General features: G+C 40.7%; 2 protein-coding genes across 4 annotated transcripts; both read left to right on the top strand.

Moving 5' to 3' along the window:
• The first annotated feature begins 546 nt into the window (after positions 1-546).
• si:dkey-92i15.4 (uncharacterized) lies at positions 547-7,482 on the top strand. Of its 2 annotated transcripts, none has more exons than XM_054621384.1 (7): positions 547-856; positions 2,002-5,027; positions 5,120-5,315; positions 5,443-5,541; positions 5,645-5,894; positions 6,002-6,118; positions 6,883-7,482. In XM_054621384.1, the coding sequence occupies exons 2-7, from the start codon at positions 2,389-2,391 to the stop codon at positions 7,044-7,046; spliced, it is 3,465 nt and encodes a 1,154-aa protein (XP_054477359.1). In that variant the 5' UTR covers positions 547-856; positions 2,002-2,388; the 3' UTR covers positions 7,047-7,482. The 2 variants fall into 2 exon arrangements, with proteins under 2 accessions (XP_054477359.1, XP_054477358.1); XM_054621383.1 differs by having other exon boundaries at positions 5,978-6,118.
• A 1,356-nt stretch (positions 7,483-8,838) lies between these two features.
• Positions 8,839-13,125, top strand: aqp10a (aquaporin 10a). 2 transcript variants are annotated; one of them, XM_054621388.1, is made up of 6 exons: positions 8,839-9,069; positions 10,342-10,393; positions 10,822-10,959; positions 11,132-11,250; positions 11,351-11,568; positions 12,546-13,125. In XM_054621388.1, the coding sequence occupies exons 1-6, from the start codon at positions 8,986-8,988 to the stop codon at positions 12,754-12,756; spliced, it is 822 nt and encodes a 273-aa protein (XP_054477363.1). In that variant the 5' UTR covers positions 8,839-8,985; the 3' UTR covers positions 12,757-13,125. The 2 variants fall into 2 exon arrangements, with proteins under 2 accessions (XP_054477363.1, XP_054477362.1); XM_054621387.1 differs by having other exon boundaries at positions 10,342-10,468.
• The last annotated feature ends 4,917 nt before the right edge of the window (positions 13,126-18,042 follow it).

Raw genomic sequence — 18,042 nt, 5'->3', positions numbered from 1 at the left:
CATTCCCAGAATTCAGTTTTTGCACAAACAATTCTTCTTCTTCTTCTTCTTCTTCTTCTTCTTCTTCTTCTTCTTCTTCTTCTTCTTCTTCTTCTTCTTCTGTGTGTTTTCTTCATCTTCATCTTTGTGGGTAAAATCTATCAGCAATTCTCATTGCTCCTGCAATAGGGTTTTGTTTCGTTGAACATGTGTCATACGAGAGGTCTACCTTTAACAATATTAATCCCTGCTGGTATTTCTGGGTCCACATGAGCTCTTTGTGGTCTCTGGTCCCAATTAAAGGTGCTCTGTTATTATGTATTTCGATACCTGCTTAGCCAAGATGATTAGACTCAGGTTTGCCTTTAGGTGAGGTGACATAATAAGCTTGTGTTGGGAAATGTCATTCTTGTTCCGTTTCACACAATGATTTGAACTGTAACTTCTCTCCCTTGAGCTATGAAATGCTGATGTGTGAGGGAGTTTGAAGTTTTGAAGTTTGCAGCGTCAAAAGGGCGTGTATTTAAGCGCGTGTGTGTGCGTGTGCACACTCCCTGTTGAGGCGTTTAGTTGGTCACACTCTGCACTGAAGTCAGGAATGCTACCCTGTGAGAGGAGGAAAAGAGGGAGAAAACAACAATAGGAGGGGGAGGAGAGAGACAGTGAGAGAGAGGAAGACAGAGAGAGAGAGTGGACTAGAGGATAAACCAGTGTGGCAGGTTTACGTCACTGTACACACTCCATCATGCAAAGCTGATGGAAAGAGAAGAGAGAGGAGTTAATGTAGGAGCTGATGTCATTACAGAGCGCTGCCTTCATGATGAACGCGTGTCAACACAGCGGTGTGGGACAAGTAAAGAAATCACTCCAAGAGAAGGTAAGGCACATGTCTTTGTGAATGTGTGATTAATAAGCTCATTTGTAGTTATGTGATAGAGTAAATGTGTTATATTTTTAGTATCGGATGTCAGCAAGGTTTAAAGAAAAAAAACCTTGCTGTGTTGCCCGGGTTACCCAGATGGGAGTCTTTGTGATCCCGCACAACAGGTGTTTCTGTAAACCGACACTCAGACTCACCTGCATCGGAAAGCACCATAGAGACTGTCGCCAAAAGTTACACGCTGTAACCTACATAAGCGGCTTCATATCATTACACGGGCACTGCTTATCTGATTCTTTTGTCCTTTTGTGTTTGAACAGGAACAAAAGCCTTAACTTTTTGTGTTCAGTTTCAATATTGAAGGTTAGATCCTAATTCTGACTTGATTAATGATCAAAGATGGTTTCGCTGGCTTACTGACAGTACCTGTTGTGTGAGGCTGTGAAGTCCCTGATGAGCCATTGTCCATCAGTAATGCTATCTATCTCTCAGCAGGCTGTATGTAAAATCAAAGGGGCGCTGTCCTCATCTTTGTCCATCTTATCTGATAATTTCACCTGAATACACTGTTACAAGGTTTCAGTCTGTTGTTGTCTTCCTTTGGTTTTAAGAGACCGATACACGCTGCACAGAGACTGATTGTGGAACTTTAATACATTGTTTTAGCTGGGTGGATTGCTGTTAGGTGAGTTTTTCCAGTTTTTGGTTCAGGTTTAGCTGACAATGACAGGTAGTCATGAGTATGTTGTTTGTGTAAACAGCCGATGTGTGTGTAAAACAGGGTGCATTATCTGAGTCCATCTGTTCTTTAAATGGGCTCATTGAGTCACCGTGAGGGGAATGTCTGAGGGGCAGGGATGTGCTACAAAATGACACTGACATGACTGAGTCTATTGTAGTGTTTTTGGTTCTTTGGCCCTCATGCTCTTCTGTGACTATTCTTTCTTCTTATCATTTCCACATCTCCTCCATTTACTGTCCACTTTATGCTTCCTTGTAACTTGTTGTGTTCACTGTTCTCAACCACTCTGGGTTTCTGTTTGACCATTTCGAGGAGCCAGAGCAACCACAATCCACATATCATAACATTCCAGCCCAATCCGTTCTCAGGATGGAAATTTGTACATTTTTATGCTTGGCAGGAAACGGGAGCTGTTTGCTAAAGTCGTGCTGGGGGAAACCAAAGACTGCAAAGGACAGAACGACAACAGATCAAGAAGATGAGCCCAGAGGAGTCATCTCTTTGAGAACACAAAACAGAAAATCACCAGGAGCATCCCTGAAATATTAAACTTTTTAATGCAGCATTGGTTTCTCTGCAAGAAACTGATGAGGGCTGCAATTGTGCCACCTTTTCACAGATTTTTACTCACTCACAGCTGCTGCACACACACACAAACAAACTGCTTCCAGGGTCCCTCTAAAAGACAGTTGCTTGGAATTGTTTAAAGATCAAGTTCACTCTTCCACTCTCTTTTTGGGTTTTGGCACTTGACAGCAGATCATTAACTTTGTTTACTCTCAAGACAATGGACTTGTCCATGCTGCCCACTCAAGTGAGTGAGTATGACAAGCAGAGGACAGGAGCAAGCTTCACTGTCCGCTCAGCTAACTCTCCCTCGTACAGTCTCACTCGCAGGCCAGGAGTTAGGAAACCCAAATGTTTTTCGGAGGAGGAGAGAAAGAGTGCTGAGGAAGTTGGCGAGATGGAGAGATACGGGACACACACTGGCACAAATGGTTCAACCAAAGAGGAGGATCACACAGTCACTGGTTATCAAGCCAGGACTGGGAGTCGCAGCAGTGTCAAAGGTCAGTGTGAGAAAGAAGAAACGTCAGGCTATGAAATATCTACCGAGCTGAACCAGAATGGCACAGCAGACGAAACTGTCACAGAATTTGGCACTGACCAAAGTAGAAAATGTAACCCTGCATCTGAAAGCCGCGGCAGGATGGACGGGAGGGGATACAACCTGCCAAGTAGAAGTAGGAGTCTAGATTGGAGAGCAGGGGCATCAAGCCCTGATCGTGGCAAAATTGCTGATGTGTTTGGGTTGCTGACCAAACGAAGCATGGACGAAAGAAGGACAAGAGTTGAAACCATGAGGGGCAGGGTGATGTCTTCAATACAGGCCTATAACTCCGCTGGTACAAGTAATGTTCAAGAGAGGAGCCCAGTGAGTCACGTCAGTCAGACTTTGGACAAGGCCAGTAAAGGTCATTCTCTCCCCACTAGGTTTAGGTCCCTGTCTGGACCTGGCTCTGGTGCCAGAGGGACTGCTACTTCGTTAGGGCCCAAAGGAGGTCAGAGTATAATGGAGCGGATAGAGAAACTCTATGGGTCGGCTGGTTCCAGTAAAACGGAGGATTGCAGCACAATTAGGGACATCTCAACCACTGCAACGTATCGTCACAGAGAACCAACCACAGACTCCCTCATTTCGCCACAGCAGAGGTCATATGAGTGGGCTTCGGGGGGGACCTTCCCAAGGCGAATCACATCAGGAGAGAAAAGGAGCCTCAGTCCAGGGCAAAGCAGGAAATACTTCACCTTGACACAAAAGGACACCGCTGGTTATGAGACTTCACTTTCGCCACGGACAAACAGGACCGGGGAGAGCTTGTCAGGGGTAGAGTGGCCAGGACAGGTCCAGAGCAGGTACTCAGAGGTAGGGGGAGCTAACTGGGGCAGAGGGTTAGAGGAAATGGGCACAAGGTCTCTGGATAGAGCAAGGAGCAGGTACTCTGTAGCAGCTCAGATACGATCTGCAAGGGCCACAGCAGGAATTACTGCACCCCCACATTCAAACAGTTTCTTAGAAGAAGAGAGATCAGGTTCTTTGACAGATTTGACTGGTTTGACTGAAGGGAGAGCAAGTGGGAATGGGAGTGAGGATCAGGGCGGGATGAACGGTGAAACTAATGGAATACAAGGGACATTGAGAAAAAGAAGCAAGCATCTAGAAGAACAAGAAAACAAAACGGATGCAGTAGCAAAAGAAAAAAATGAATTAAAGAGTAGTAGCAGCAGTGATGATGTGTTTGAGCCAACCCCACAGAAAGTGACAAAGATATCAACAGAGAGGAAGAAATTCGCAGAGAAGTTGTCAGCCGCCTCTGCAGCCAGTGTTAGAAATAAGATCAATCAGTTTGAAGCTCTCACACAGAGAGTAAAGGGTTTGGCAACAGGACAGGCCCTGATGAACAGACGGGCGTTTTCTGTGCCAACACATCTCAGCAGGGCTCATGAAGGAGTGCAAAAGAGCGGGTCAGCAAAAGCCATAGGTGGATTGAGATACAAGTGGGAGGGATTAAAAGAGGGAGGGGAGGCAGGTGTTGAAACTGAGGAGAAAGGGACAGAAGAAAAAAAGAAGCTCGGGTCAAACAGATCTTTATCAGTGGACGAGGTTGGACTGAGATTAGGGAGGAAAGAGCGAGAAGGGAATGATTTGGTTGAGAGTGAAGGAAAAAAAATGGATAGCAGTAATAATTGTGCTGATTTTGGTAAATATTCTAGTCTGAAGATAACCCTAGAAATCCCACTAAATGGAGTTGCTCAAAGAAAATCTAGAAACTTTTACATTGACGAGACCGATTTATACAGAACATCAAGCCCTGAGGAGAGAAGTGAGAGGTCACCATCCTCGCGACTGTCCGACTCCACTGGTCAGCAGAAAACATCATCCCCTCGGGTTATTTCACCTGTTAGTGATGAAGACACGACTCCAACAAACTCTCCAAACGACTCACCCTCTCTTTCACCTACGACGCAACCGGAAAACACCATTCCCATTGCACACAGTAAAAATGAAATTACTTCTGTCCTCACACAAGCAGCTAAAAACCCCAAACAGGATTCACCGCTTCTCCCTCGTCCCCTTGCCACTTCCTCCAACAGCAACCTCCCTGCTCTGATCTCACCAGAGGTCAACACAGCCCATCTAAATGGGAAGAAACAGCAGTTGGACCTGAATGCTTGGGTAGCTGGCTTGAAACCAAATATTAACGTCTGGAAAGATGATGATGAGGATTATTATGATGATGATGATGATGATGATGAAAGTACACAGAGGGATGAAGATTCAAACTATGATTCAGACTCCGGAGAGTCCTCGGTGACCATCACTAGTAACATGAGCCAGTCAGATCACAAGAGCTTCTGTGTCAGGTTGGTACTGTTATATATCACTATCACAATTATTCCTTCCAACAATTTGTCCGTTTTTGTCAACTCATAACTCTTGTCTTTCCTCCCTGTAGTCTTTCAGACCTGTGCAATTTTGCTGGAGTTGAATACGAGTCGGAGAATGACAGCGATGAGTGGCAATCTACCAGTCATCGGACGGCCTCGCTGAGCTCAGACATGTCGGCCCTGTCCTGTGTGTCTGTGATGCCCAGTGAGGAGCTGGACAGGCTGCTGGAGGACGTCAGGAGCGTAGGGGACAGCACTCTGCAGGTACGGTGTAACTTTTTGTGGATTTTAATCAACAATCTTCACATTGCCATGAATACGGTTACTTCAGCAGTCATGAACAAAAATAGTTAACCTTCCATCTCATTCTTGCTGCCTTCCCTTTTTGCAGGACTATAACGATGTGCAGGTTGTGGTTCTCCATAAGGACATTGGTGTTGGACTGGGCTTCAGTGTGGCGGGAGGCGTGGACCAGAACAAGCCCGTCACTGTGAGGAAACACCCCTTCCTGCTTTCTCCTGAAAAATATTTAAAAGCATCATCCCCAGTCATCATCCCCAGTCATCATTTGTCACTCGGTTTCTTCCTCTCAGGTTCACAAGGTGTTTCACTCGGGTGTTGCAGCCCAGGAAGGCTCCATAAGGGAAGGGGACCAGGTCCTGTCAATCAACGGCACAGCACTGTGCGACTACGCCCACTGGGAGGCCCTGAGGGTCCTGAGGAGAGCAAAGACTCGAGAGATGGGGGTGGTGGTTCTGAGGAGGGGAGGGATGAGCAGTGTCCCTAAGGGGGGAGCGCAGACGAATAATCAGGGACAAACAGAGACTCACTTCACTGAGACAGGTGAGAAGTGGTACTTTACCAGAGTTGTGATAAGACATAAGTCCTAAAGCTGCAGCAGTTTAAAGTGAGTTACTTTAACTCAGTTTTTGTGCCTTTGCTGCTCTCAGATCAGCATGTGTGTGTGCGTCTGGAAAAGAACGACAGGGATCTGGGCTTCAGCCTGGAGGGAGGTGTAGACTCCAACCTTGGGAACCGACCGCTCACTGTGCAGAAGATCTTCCAGGGTGAGTTTGCCATTCACCCCTATGGTGTTGTATCGGGTTGAGGTTTGGGCTGCCTGCAGGCCATGCAAGCTCTTCCACTCCCAACTTAGACAACCATTGTTATGGACCTTACTCTGTGCACAGGATCACAGCCATGTTGAAACAGAAAGCACATATATTTCTTTAAATATCACAGTTTACTGCGCATTCGGGTTAGAGATGTCTCTTTATCGTCTCAAAAAAAGTAAAATGTATAAAGTGTTTGATTTATCAAATTATTAAAGTTACTCTACTGCAGAATAAAGTTGAGAAATAAATTCATGAGGAAGAGACATACTGTGACTATTGCCTTTTAAGTACTTGGATATGGTGGTCCATGTATTTGTTGTATTGTAAATATGCGGAAATGAGAAAGATACCAGATTTGTTCGTACAGGTTAAATAAAACTTGACAGATTTTTTCCAACCCAAAAGGTAAGGTGTCCATATGTAGATATCCGCCACTGATGACCTGTTTAATAAGTCATACACTCTCAATAACCCTGTTGCCATTATAGTTTATAATTATACCGTTTTTAGTGCACAATTCGTTATTTTAATACGTATATAACAGCGGTCACTGTCAATATATATCCTACATGCTTTATTATTTTTCTTTTCTGTCTAAGTACATTATGAGAGATACAAAAAAGGAGTCAAATTCCTTGTATGTGCATGAATATTTGTCCAATACAGCAGAGTCTTTGTATACAGACATGTTAATTAAATCCTCCTTTTCCCTTCAGGAGGTCCATTTGACAAGGTACGTCCCGGTGATGAGGTGGAAGAGATTGAAGGAATGAGCGTGGTGGGGATGAGGCGCCTGGAGGCCTGGACTTTGATCAGAAGACTGCCCCCTGGGCCTGTAGACGTGGTGATTCGTCGCCCTATTAAACATCTGGAAACATGAGGATTGTTGAGGAGCTTTGAGCACAGTAAAGGAACTAAAAGCCACACACTAGTGGCTAAGAACCAGATATGATTTAAGTGAGATATGTGGGCCTAATGACATTAAAACAATCCAACATTTTGTAATCATTATAACAAATCCCTAAAGGAAATATAATCTTGGAGACAAGGTCAAAAATGTGTATTTTTCTCACTCTATCTACAGGATAACATCTACCTCAAGGCCTGTAATATTTCTGTACAAGCCAATGATTAAATTGTACTGATGGCTCATACATTTATCAAGTCAACAAACCTTTGTAACAGATACTTTTGTCAGCTAAAAAATAGTAATGTGGCACCTGTAAAAAAATACACAATAATATAATATATAATAATATAATGTAATATATTGTGAATAGAAGCTAACTGCATAAAGAGTTTATATTTCTTTTTAATAAATCCTAACTTAAAGTGATGCTTTTAATTTCTATTTCCTGCAGAGGGTGATAGTGAGATATGATCTTATATTTTTATCAGTTTGCAGAACTGAGACAAAACTGAAGCAGGGTAAAGGTTTCTGTCCTTTTACACATTACCAAACAGAGATACTCAAAAGTAGATGCAATAAGATAAGATGTCAATAGTTCTAGATATCTTACCACACCCTGTCAAGGTTTATGTTGTTGAGAGATAGTAATGACTTCACTTTTACTAAGAATCCCAAACTCAAAATATACCCTACCAGTCTGTTTCAGATGAAATATCAGTAAAACAGAAATCAAAACATTCTCACCAGTGAGGATGTAGGATCGACTTGTCTTTATATCATATCTGATGTCATTACATTTTTTAGCGTGCAACAGTCATGTGCCGCTCTGAAAATTATCAGCAATAACACGGTTCTTTACTCCTATACAGCAGTTATTTGGGTTGCATAAGCCATTAGGAGTCCAGAGTTCATTGAAGAGGGGGTTATGTTGACATTTTGCTCTCTGATGATAAGAGGTGCTTCCCTATCAACCGCATTACCCAACACTCGCCAAGAACGTTTCACCACACCAGTATTAATATATTTTGTATTACATGTATTTATGACAAATTTTTTGACTGGAATTCCATGGAAATCATTTACCAGTTTTGGCAATTCAATGTTTTATTTCCAAACAGAGAGGTTTAGGAACATCAGTATAAAATTAAAGATATGAACATGCCGTAGTTAGTAAGAATGCTAATTTACATCCGTAGTCCATGGGCAGGTAACAAAAGCAGAAACATTACAAGTGACAATACACAGATACAAATATACAATACATAAAAATAAAAAAGTAGAAAAAAAAATACTTACTACTTAATACTGTAAAAACAATTGTATGCACATTCCTATTTGTCAAATATGCACCAATTATTTGACATCTATGACTCTGCTGGTGGTTATGAGTGCTAATAGTTGTGGTGTGTTTTCATTTATTCAGTATATCATTGTTTCCTACCTGCTGTCTTGCTCATGGATACAAATTGATGCCTTGTGTATATATATATATATATATATATATATATATATATATATATATATATATATATATATATATATATATACATTATGTGTCTTATTGGCCTCTGTCACTACGGTCAACACATAATGTGACTTTTTATGGCCTCAGTCAGGTGAGACACGCTTTGCTCCAGCCAATCCCGAAGTATCACTACCAATAAATGAGTAATAGTGTTTGACCAGCTGTGGATAAAGACAAGGAAGAGAAGAGGAGGAGGTGGAGCACAGGTCCTTAGATGCTTTGGTAGATTTGTGAGAGAATACTTTTTATAACTGTTTTTAGCATCAGCGCTGTCACCTCCTCCAGTCACATCAGCTCCTTGACAGACAAACAGCTCAACAGCTGGTCCATCTGTCAACAGAGACAGAGTTCAGCGTGAGATGAGAAGACGGATAAACTCCAGCGATGTTGAACCGACGTGTTGTGAGAGTGAGGAATGCCCTGGTGCGAGAGTGCCTGGCTGAACTCTTGGGAACTTTCGTCTTGCTGGTAAGTGACAATCAGGTTTTTAAGTTGGCTTTTGTAATTTATCTAATTGTATATATTAGTACGGTTAAAGCTGTTTCAGAGCGTTAGTAATTTCTAGACATGGCCCATAATCATTTAGTTTCGATTTAACTTACAATGCAATTTAAAAATATATTAATATATATATATATATATATATATATATATATATATATTATATATAATATTAATATTATATTAATTAATATTAATATATTTTCTTAGTTTTAGCTACATTGGACATGTGAGTTATATATGTTGAATATTAGTTGTGTGTGGTTGTATTTTTTGTTTAGTTGTATGTGGTTTTGTATTTGTATATGAATATAATTTTGATGACCAATTGGAATAATACAACGGTATTGCTAAAGTGAATCTAAAGACTGAACTTAAGTGCAAATGAGTATTTCCATAAATCCCCAAAAATGAAATTATTGATGTTGTTAATATATGTTTTCCTCTACTTTATTTGAATATTTATTTTATTTATTTATTTATTTCATATGAAACTGGAACAAATAGTGACGTTTCAGAATGAGGTTATGTGCAGCCAGCTTTCAAAAATGCAAACGTAAATTATTAAACCACTTCCTACAACCAAGGTGATATTGGGATTTACACACTCTTCCCAGAATTATAATTATTATTTTCTAGAATGTTGAGCATATTTTTTAGCATATTTTTAAACTCAACTTTAAAATGAATTAATTGTCAGGATCCATTTTGCATTTACATGATTATCCATGGCCTTCCACATGTCATCATTTCATCGGCACTTTTTTCATCCAACTACTGTTTCAAAGAACTTTAATCCCCTTGTCATTTAAGGACTCATTATGATACCATAACCCACTTTAATGTGACCTTTACCTGTAATAAATACTTAATACAACAATGTTAATTAGTGATTAATATGCCATAAATTTTTATGAGATGAATACACAAAAGACGTGTGTGTTTTCTTCTTTTCATCTGTGGGGTTAAGAGTCAGATTGTTTCTTATGCAGTCATTTAGATAAGAGGTGGACAGGTTCATTGCTAATCTAGATTAATGAGAGGATATTATATTATCATCACATTTGAACAACCTCAAATTGTTCTGTGTCAACTTAAATTTTAGTTTGACTTACTATCTTATTCCTATTCTTATGTTACTATCACTAAGAGAGCAATAAGGCGTAACTTAATGTGCACGTCTAATTTTTTTTCGGACATTTCTTGCCCTCTATGGTTTTCTCTTTATCTTCTGTGAAGCTCTTTGGCTGCTCTGCTGCAGCGCAGGTAAAGACAAGCAGAGAGACCAAAGGTCAGTTCCTGTCAGTCAACATGGCCTTCTCTGTGGGTGTCATGTCAGCTATGTACCTCACCAAGAACATCACAGGTAAATTACAATTAACTCAATAATATCACACAACCAAACTGGCAGCTTTGAAAGATGAACATTCAGCAAAATGCAGCAGTATTCAGTTTTACGCCTCACACTGTGATTTAAGACTTACTGCCGGGATTCACTGATCTGAGCACTGCAGATTTATCACACTAATATCTGGCGCTCTATGAAAAGACGCCTCGTCTATCTCTTCAAGGTCTTCAGTCTGATATCTACCAGTTAGTTGACACACTACATGGCTACAAATAATCTAAGATTTAATTACCTTCCAATCTCTCTAACTGTAATCCACTTCTGTTTTCCTCCTTCCTGTCTTCCCTCTGTCTCCTACTTTTTCTCTGTAGGTGCTCATCTGAACCCAGCGGTGACTCTGAGTTTCTGTGTGTTGGGCCAGGTGCCCTGGGGAAGGCTGGTGCCCTACTCCCTCTCCCAGCTGTTGGGGGCTTATCTAGCATCAGGCCTCGTCTACCTTATCTACTATGGTTTGTCTTTCCGGCACTTCAAACACTTTATCATTGACATAAAGATGGATGATTAATTAAAGAAAAGACCTGGAGAAATGTGTGGAGAAATCAAACAATGCAGAAGCTTTTTTACACATTCTTAGTCTCTTTGTTTTCTTGTTTTTCTACATTCCTCCTGTTTTGGTCTCAGATGCTATAATGGAGTTTAGTGGAGGAGTATTGACTGTTTATGGTCCAAATGAGACAGCGTCTATATTCGCCACATATCCTTCAGAGTACATGACTTTGGGCAGAAGTTTCCTCGACCAGGTCAGGAAGGAGGATACGCTTGAACTTTAATAAGAACTGTAACCGCTGGCTCTCTACTGAACTCATAATTTGCTGCTTTTATACTTGGTTATTTTATTAGGTAGTGGGCACTGGCATGCTGATGTTGTGCATCCTGGGTTTGAATGAAAAGAGGAACACCCCGGCTCCCTCAAAGCTAATTCCTCCTATAGTGGCAGCCATCGTCCTGGGAATCTCGACGTCAATGTCAGCCAACTGTGGTGGTGCAATAAATCCTGCTCGGGACTTGGGACCACGCCTCTTTACTCTGACTGCAGGCTGGGGCACTGAGGTCTTTACGTAAGTATCTTATCAAGCGCACATGCACAGCACCAAACAAACAACTTTTTTAGGTTGATAACTCAAGAATGCATGTTTCTTATCAATCATTTTAGGGCCTTACTGATGGAGCAACACAATTCGTTATGACAACTGTTAAGACAATCGCAAAGGTCCATTGTTTGCCTTTCTTACAGGCCTATCACCTTGTGTTTCTCAGAAAAAAATCACTGGGTTATCAGCTGCAGGATCAAATGAACATAAAATGCCAGCTTGTTACAGAACATCTGATTATGACCTGGTGTTTGTTTCAAAATGCAACCTGTTGCATTTTATGATCCCATGTTTTTTCTCAGCCTCCGCAGCGGTTTAATAATTTATCTGCTTAATCTTATCTATTTAAAGCTGCATTAATGGATTCTGTCCCACTAGGTGGCAGAATATCTCCAAAAAGTGCTGGACAAATGGGACAATCGCACATCCCTAACATATTATAACTTGCAAAGCTGTTATTAGTTACATCTTAGGGAAAAAAATGCATACTTACACATACAACAGACAGAGCGCAACGTTGTCATCCCATCTGCATTGTGTTTCTGGGCACCTGACAGGTGCAAGTACACTATTCCCTGGGGTTTTTATAGCAAGCTGCCAACAACTGCAAAAATAGCTACTTGCTAATATTGTTTGACATTAGCAAGTAACTAATTCAATATTATTTCTATATTTATCAACAAGTCAGTAATTTGTTCTTGAACTATGTTTGGTGCTGGGCCGTTAGTGCACAAAGCATGTTTGCTGAAAATAGCTACTTAACCAAATCATTGATCTAAATGAGGCAAAACAGCCCTGTAGAGCTGCTGGGCTGGGAAGTGATTCTCTGTGTGTTTGTTAGCAATCCCTTTCATATGACATATTTAAAGTCAATTAGAAAGTATTGATGAATGCCAATTTAAATAAACAACCCTCATCTGAACTCCTCTCTGTCTGCTCTCCAGGTGTTACAACTACTGGTTCTGGGTGCCCTTGGTGGCCCCACTTATCGGCGGTGTTGTAGGTACTTTCATCTATCTGATCTTCATCCACTGGCACCTGCCTGACCCAGATCCCCCTGAGAGACTCTCCACTGTCCCCACTATCAGTGAAAAAATCCGGCAGCCCAGCACCACGTGGGACAACGGAGTGGAGTTAAAGTCTGCACATCTCTAAGTGTTACTGTCATGAAGATATGTCATAATGACCAATACTGACAGTTAAAGACAGTAATCTGGTTGTGAATTATGATTGATTGAGCAGAATCTGAGCTTCGCCACTGTTAACACGCACACTATCTGTCTCTTATTCTGTTGGGGAAATAAGAGGAATGTCTTATTTATTTATTGTATGAGTGAACTTCTTTGACACAGCGAAGTAGACTGGAGGTAACTGAGAGAGACATTGATTGAATCACAATAATGTTTACATTGATGTCTGTATTGTTTATAATATTGATTTTTAAATTATATTTCTGAGTTGTATGTACTTTTTATGAAATACCATTATGACTATTGAGCGCATGTTAAATTGATTCAATAAAATTTTACCCTGAAGAATCCTCTTATTTAGAATTATTTTCAACTTAGTGTCCGCAGCTAGTATAAAACCATGTAACATTTTGTGTAAACTAGGTATACAAAATAAATAAGTAAATAAATATATGCGCTATGCAATGATGACTTATTTATATTTTTTTGTATAGAAAAATTACATTTCATTGCTTCACATACTTATCATTGTAGGTCTCTTAGGAAGTTTACTTTACTATATGTAAGGAGAAGAGGGTCAATTCAGGAAGCCACTGCAGAAAACCCAAGTCTACATTGTGAATATGTTAGTCCTCTCATCAGTGTTTTAGATTGGTTTGGTCACTTGAGTTCATCTGGAATACACTCAACAGAAGATTGTGAAATAGGTTGCTTACAGTGTAATGATGTGTTTGAACCTTTGAGGCATGTTCACAAAGGTCAAGACTGTATTGGATTGATGGTCGTTGTCTTTGCCAATGTCACAAACCATGTGACAACAATTCATAAGCAATAATGGAACAAGAGAGCAGAAAACGACACGACAACAATCTCAATGGTGTTTGGTAGCCTACTCTTTTCTCAAAATATATATATTTTTTAACCTAGGTTTTATGTGACATATTATACCTCCACCAAGACATTCTCAGCGTAACACAGAGAATACAGTAAAGAAAGAAAATGAAAGCAAGGTGAGACATCTCTTCATCTCACCTCCTTCCACATCTAAAGGATTGTGTCATGTACATATCTCTGCATGCTACAATATTATTAAACAATAATGCTATTTGAATTTTGATAGGGACCTCTTGTCTACATGTTTGAAATAAAAAACAACTTAGTATATAATATTATTTTGTTTACAATTTAATTGTTGAATCTTTAATGTGGTGTAGGCTCCCATAAGAGTGATTGTTATTATTGCATTACGTTGGGCATAATACAGATGTTGCAGTGAACAGATGTTGGAGCAGATAATGCTGACACAAAAAGTGTCAGTATGACACAAAAAGGTGAAAGAAAAATGTGTGTTAAAAGGTGTTGAAGCAGTAAATATATTTATGTGTAGATAAACACAGAAACATGCATCATCTATTTGAATAGTAAAACTTTTTTAAATTAAAGTTGTGTTTCAAAACAGTGGGCATACAATACTGAGAAAACACCACCAGTGATGGAGAGCCAATGTCAGAGGTTCAGATGGAGGTGGAGAGGGAGTCGGAGGTGCAGCCCCTCCTCCCCCTCCTCTCTCCTCTCCCCTGGCCGAAGCCAAACCCTCCCTCACCTCGAAACGGTGTCTCCAGCGCATCCCCGGGTCCCTGCTTCACCCTCCCACCTCAGTGACCGTAACCCATCCTCGGGGCCAACGTCCAGTTCAAGCCCGAAGTCCCACCATGACCTCGGCCAAAGAAGCAACGAGGATGTCTCCACCAGAACCCTCATTATAACGCTAACTTGTAAAAAGGTAGGTGTCGGTTTCCTGAACTGTTGTAGCGCTGGTTAGCCGCCTCCATCATGCATGGCCAGCCGGGTTGCTGTGTAGTCCGATACTTAATCAGCTGAAAAATATTGATGTTTCTCTCGGTTTTCATGGTGAAGTGTTCGGCTCTTATTACTGCGCAATGCAATGTGATTTACATTAAAGCTACTCAGTTCTTACAGTAGATACAGTTCTTAGTTTCGGGGGATTTTAAACCTCTCTGTAGCCTGATATGAGTCAGAACATTTTCCCAAAGTCAAAGTGAAAGTTATTCATGTCATAGTGTACTGACCCCAGGCACCACTGCATTTCCTCTTATATCTAACAGAGCATTTGGGCTATTTGGGGTAAAATTCAATTTCTCCTTCAGAAATGTCCAACCGGCCAATTACATGATGACTTAACTTTGTTAAAGGTATTCATCTCTTTTTTGTGGTTCTCTTCTTCCTTATGAAAGTAACTATAGCGACCTACAGTAAACTTATAGTTTGTTTTAAAAAGATGTCATGCAGATATAACAACAACAACTCCTTTTGTATATTATGGTAGTTTATGAGAAGAGATTAAAAACCCTCCTCAAGAAAAACACAACAATTAGAGTGCATAATGATTTCACTTTGCTATAGTTATCCTTGCCTTTTGTTGTTTCAATTTATTGTTATCCTTTGATAGTAGCAAGTGCATTCTTTGGGTTTATGTTAGTAGGATGTCGTGGAAAAATATTAGGTTGTTTTTTTTACGATAGAACAGATATTAACAAACCTGTAAAGAACCCTGAGGTTAATATCTACAAACGTATTATTATGTGAGGACAGACGTTGGGTAGAATCATTTAAAACAAATCAACATGAATGTATATCTATAAATGTGTCTGTTTTTTTTAAGAATACTTGCCTACACTTGCCCTCAGAGCAGGACAATTATACAATGACCTACTGTTACCAATCGACTCTACAGTAATATTATATACAGTACTTGTTTTTTGTAATGTTTAAAATGTGAAGTACTGAGTTTTGGTGTTGCAGTTCACACATTTCATCAAGGTTTTTTGTCTGCTTTCAAATCCTCTAAAACATCAGCCAGACTCCAGTGAGATAGATGGTGGGGATTCTCTACAGAGGGCAAGAAAGGTGCTCGGATATTCAGTGTGTCACCGGTATGCCAGCATTCTTTCATAAGGGCACTGCAGAACTATAGGGTTATACAAGACGGCAGGCACAGATGGAGAGCGAGAGATGTGACCCCTGAAAGACTGGAGAGAGGTGAGAGACCATGGCAAACTCCCATTCCACACTCTCTTTTAGACTCATAAAGAGGAAGTGTACAGTGTAGAAAGTGAGTAGAAAGCATGCGCTAAAAGAGAAGAGTGTATGACATGGGCAAGAGATGATGCTGGAAACTGTAGCTGAAAGCTGATCGGCCCAACTCACATGGAGAGAGGCACAGTGCTCTTTCTCAGGAGTATTGATTGGAGGTTCGCTGCCTCGAGCGCCTGTCTGCCACACTGTTTGTACCTGCTAGAATGCACTACAAACCAGAGGCTGTGATGTATAACGCCTCACCTCTGCAACTTCATCTTCTGCCATTACTTAGCCGAGATAAAACAGTGAGTGAAAGCAGTGAGGTGTGTAATATTAACAGCTCAGCATAAATGTGGGGGGAAGTGAGAAGAGAAGATAAGAGTGCTGGGAGAAACACCGCTCCATTACTCTGTCTCATCCACTGTAGGAGGAGACTGACAGTGGATCTGGCCCGAGACACCAGTCCCCTGACACTGTGTGAGCCACAGAGACAGATGCAGCGCTCTGCTGAATGTCATTTCCTCATTATGGCTCTAACGGACCAGAGATCGTCTGGTGTGTGTGTGTGTGTGTGTGTGTGTGTGTGTATGTGTGTCCTGTGGTTGTAATGCCTGATTGATTTAGCACTTTTCTCTTCTATGAGAATGTTTTTCACACCCGAAACAGAAAAAAGACATGAAATAAGTAGAGTGCATCACTTGAACACAGGCATGAGCCCTGTTTTGTTTTTAAATAAGTGAGTGCTGCTCTCTTCTGTCTTCTTAACTTCCTGTACTTTCCCTCTGCAGACAATCCCATGGGCCATAGTAGAAGGACGCCGTCAGAGTGGAGATGTTCAGAAAGAGGCCTCCTCCGGGTCAGTACCAGACACTCAACACACTAATCACTTGTGCATTCAGGTTAACTAGTTTATTATTGCTAAGTGCAAATGTGGCCACTGTGAGATGGGGATGGTCCTTTATTTAAGGTGCCAACGCAAGGTTGGAGGCCGAGCCTCTTAGTCAACGCACCAGTGACACATTTCAGGGCCTCATTAATTGGAATTTTGACATGTTAAAATGTTTGATTGTAAAGTTGGTATTTATATGCTATTCTGTCATCATTAATTGCTTGTTGAAGACTTGAGATGGCTGAGCTGATACACAGCTCGTAGATGCAGTTGCAATTTATTTTTGTTGGGTTTTGGCCGCTATGGATGCTGTTTATTTATTTTTGGAGTGGATATTTTATGCCTTTATTTGAAAGTTAACGTGGGGAGAGAAAGATGAAAAATGCAGCAAACAGTCTGGCCTAGCCACTCAGGTCGCTGTGGATGCAATTTTGTTTAAGAATCCTATGGATGGTAATGCATGCCATCCACTCAGACCCAGCTTTCCTGTTCTGTCTAATTGAAGTTTCAGTTTCATTACACTGTTTGGGCTATACAAACCTGGGTTCATTAAGGGTTATTGGGACATATAGGTCAGTGTGACAGAATAACTAAATAGGATTCATTTTTTTGCCACATGAGTGATAATTAGAAATGAAAAACATTATTTTGCTGAGCCCTACCGGTGAAACCGGGAGAAACCACATAGGCTTATCAAAAGTGCGTGCCCTCTTTGGTGTGACATCTCGTGGGGGCGGGGCTAGCTTCAAACAGGAAGTTGACCCTGCAACACATTACATTACATTACATTACAGTCATTTAGCAGACACTTTTATCCAAAGCGACTTACAATAAGTGTATTCAACATAAGTATTCAAGAAAACTACTAGTCACCAGAATGAGGTGAGGAAAATGACAAAAGCTTAAGCTTGTATTCATCATAAGGTCAAAATTGTCATGGTTAATATATTTTTAAAAAACAACTTATGATGCAAACATGTTTTTCACAAGCTACTGAAACAAAATCAGTAAAATAAATTAGTTAACATCATGTTTGGAATAAGGTTGTTTTTACTTTGTCAGCCGGATTTTGGTTGATTGGGGGCAGTGCTAAAAGGCTTTGCTAATAATCAACCTTTCAATAGAGAACAATTGTGCTCTATTATATAGTATGTCTAGTAGCTCCGAACCTTTTAAGGGATGTGGACCCTTAATCAAGCACACAAATGTGCATGGACTTGCTGGATTTGTTTTTAGCTGTTTGACTGTTTTTGCTACCTGAAC

The sequence above is a fragment of the Anoplopoma fimbria genome, chromosome 20 (genome assembly GCF_027596085.1).
Source record: "Anoplopoma fimbria isolate UVic2021 breed Golden Eagle Sablefish chromosome 20, Afim_UVic_2022, whole genome shotgun sequence".
NCBI classification, from domain to species: Eukaryota; Metazoa; Chordata; class Actinopteri; order Perciformes; family Anoplopomatidae; genus Anoplopoma; species Anoplopoma fimbria.
Note: the sequence above shows the minus strand (reverse complement) of the source record. Positions and strands in the feature narration are given on the sequence as shown.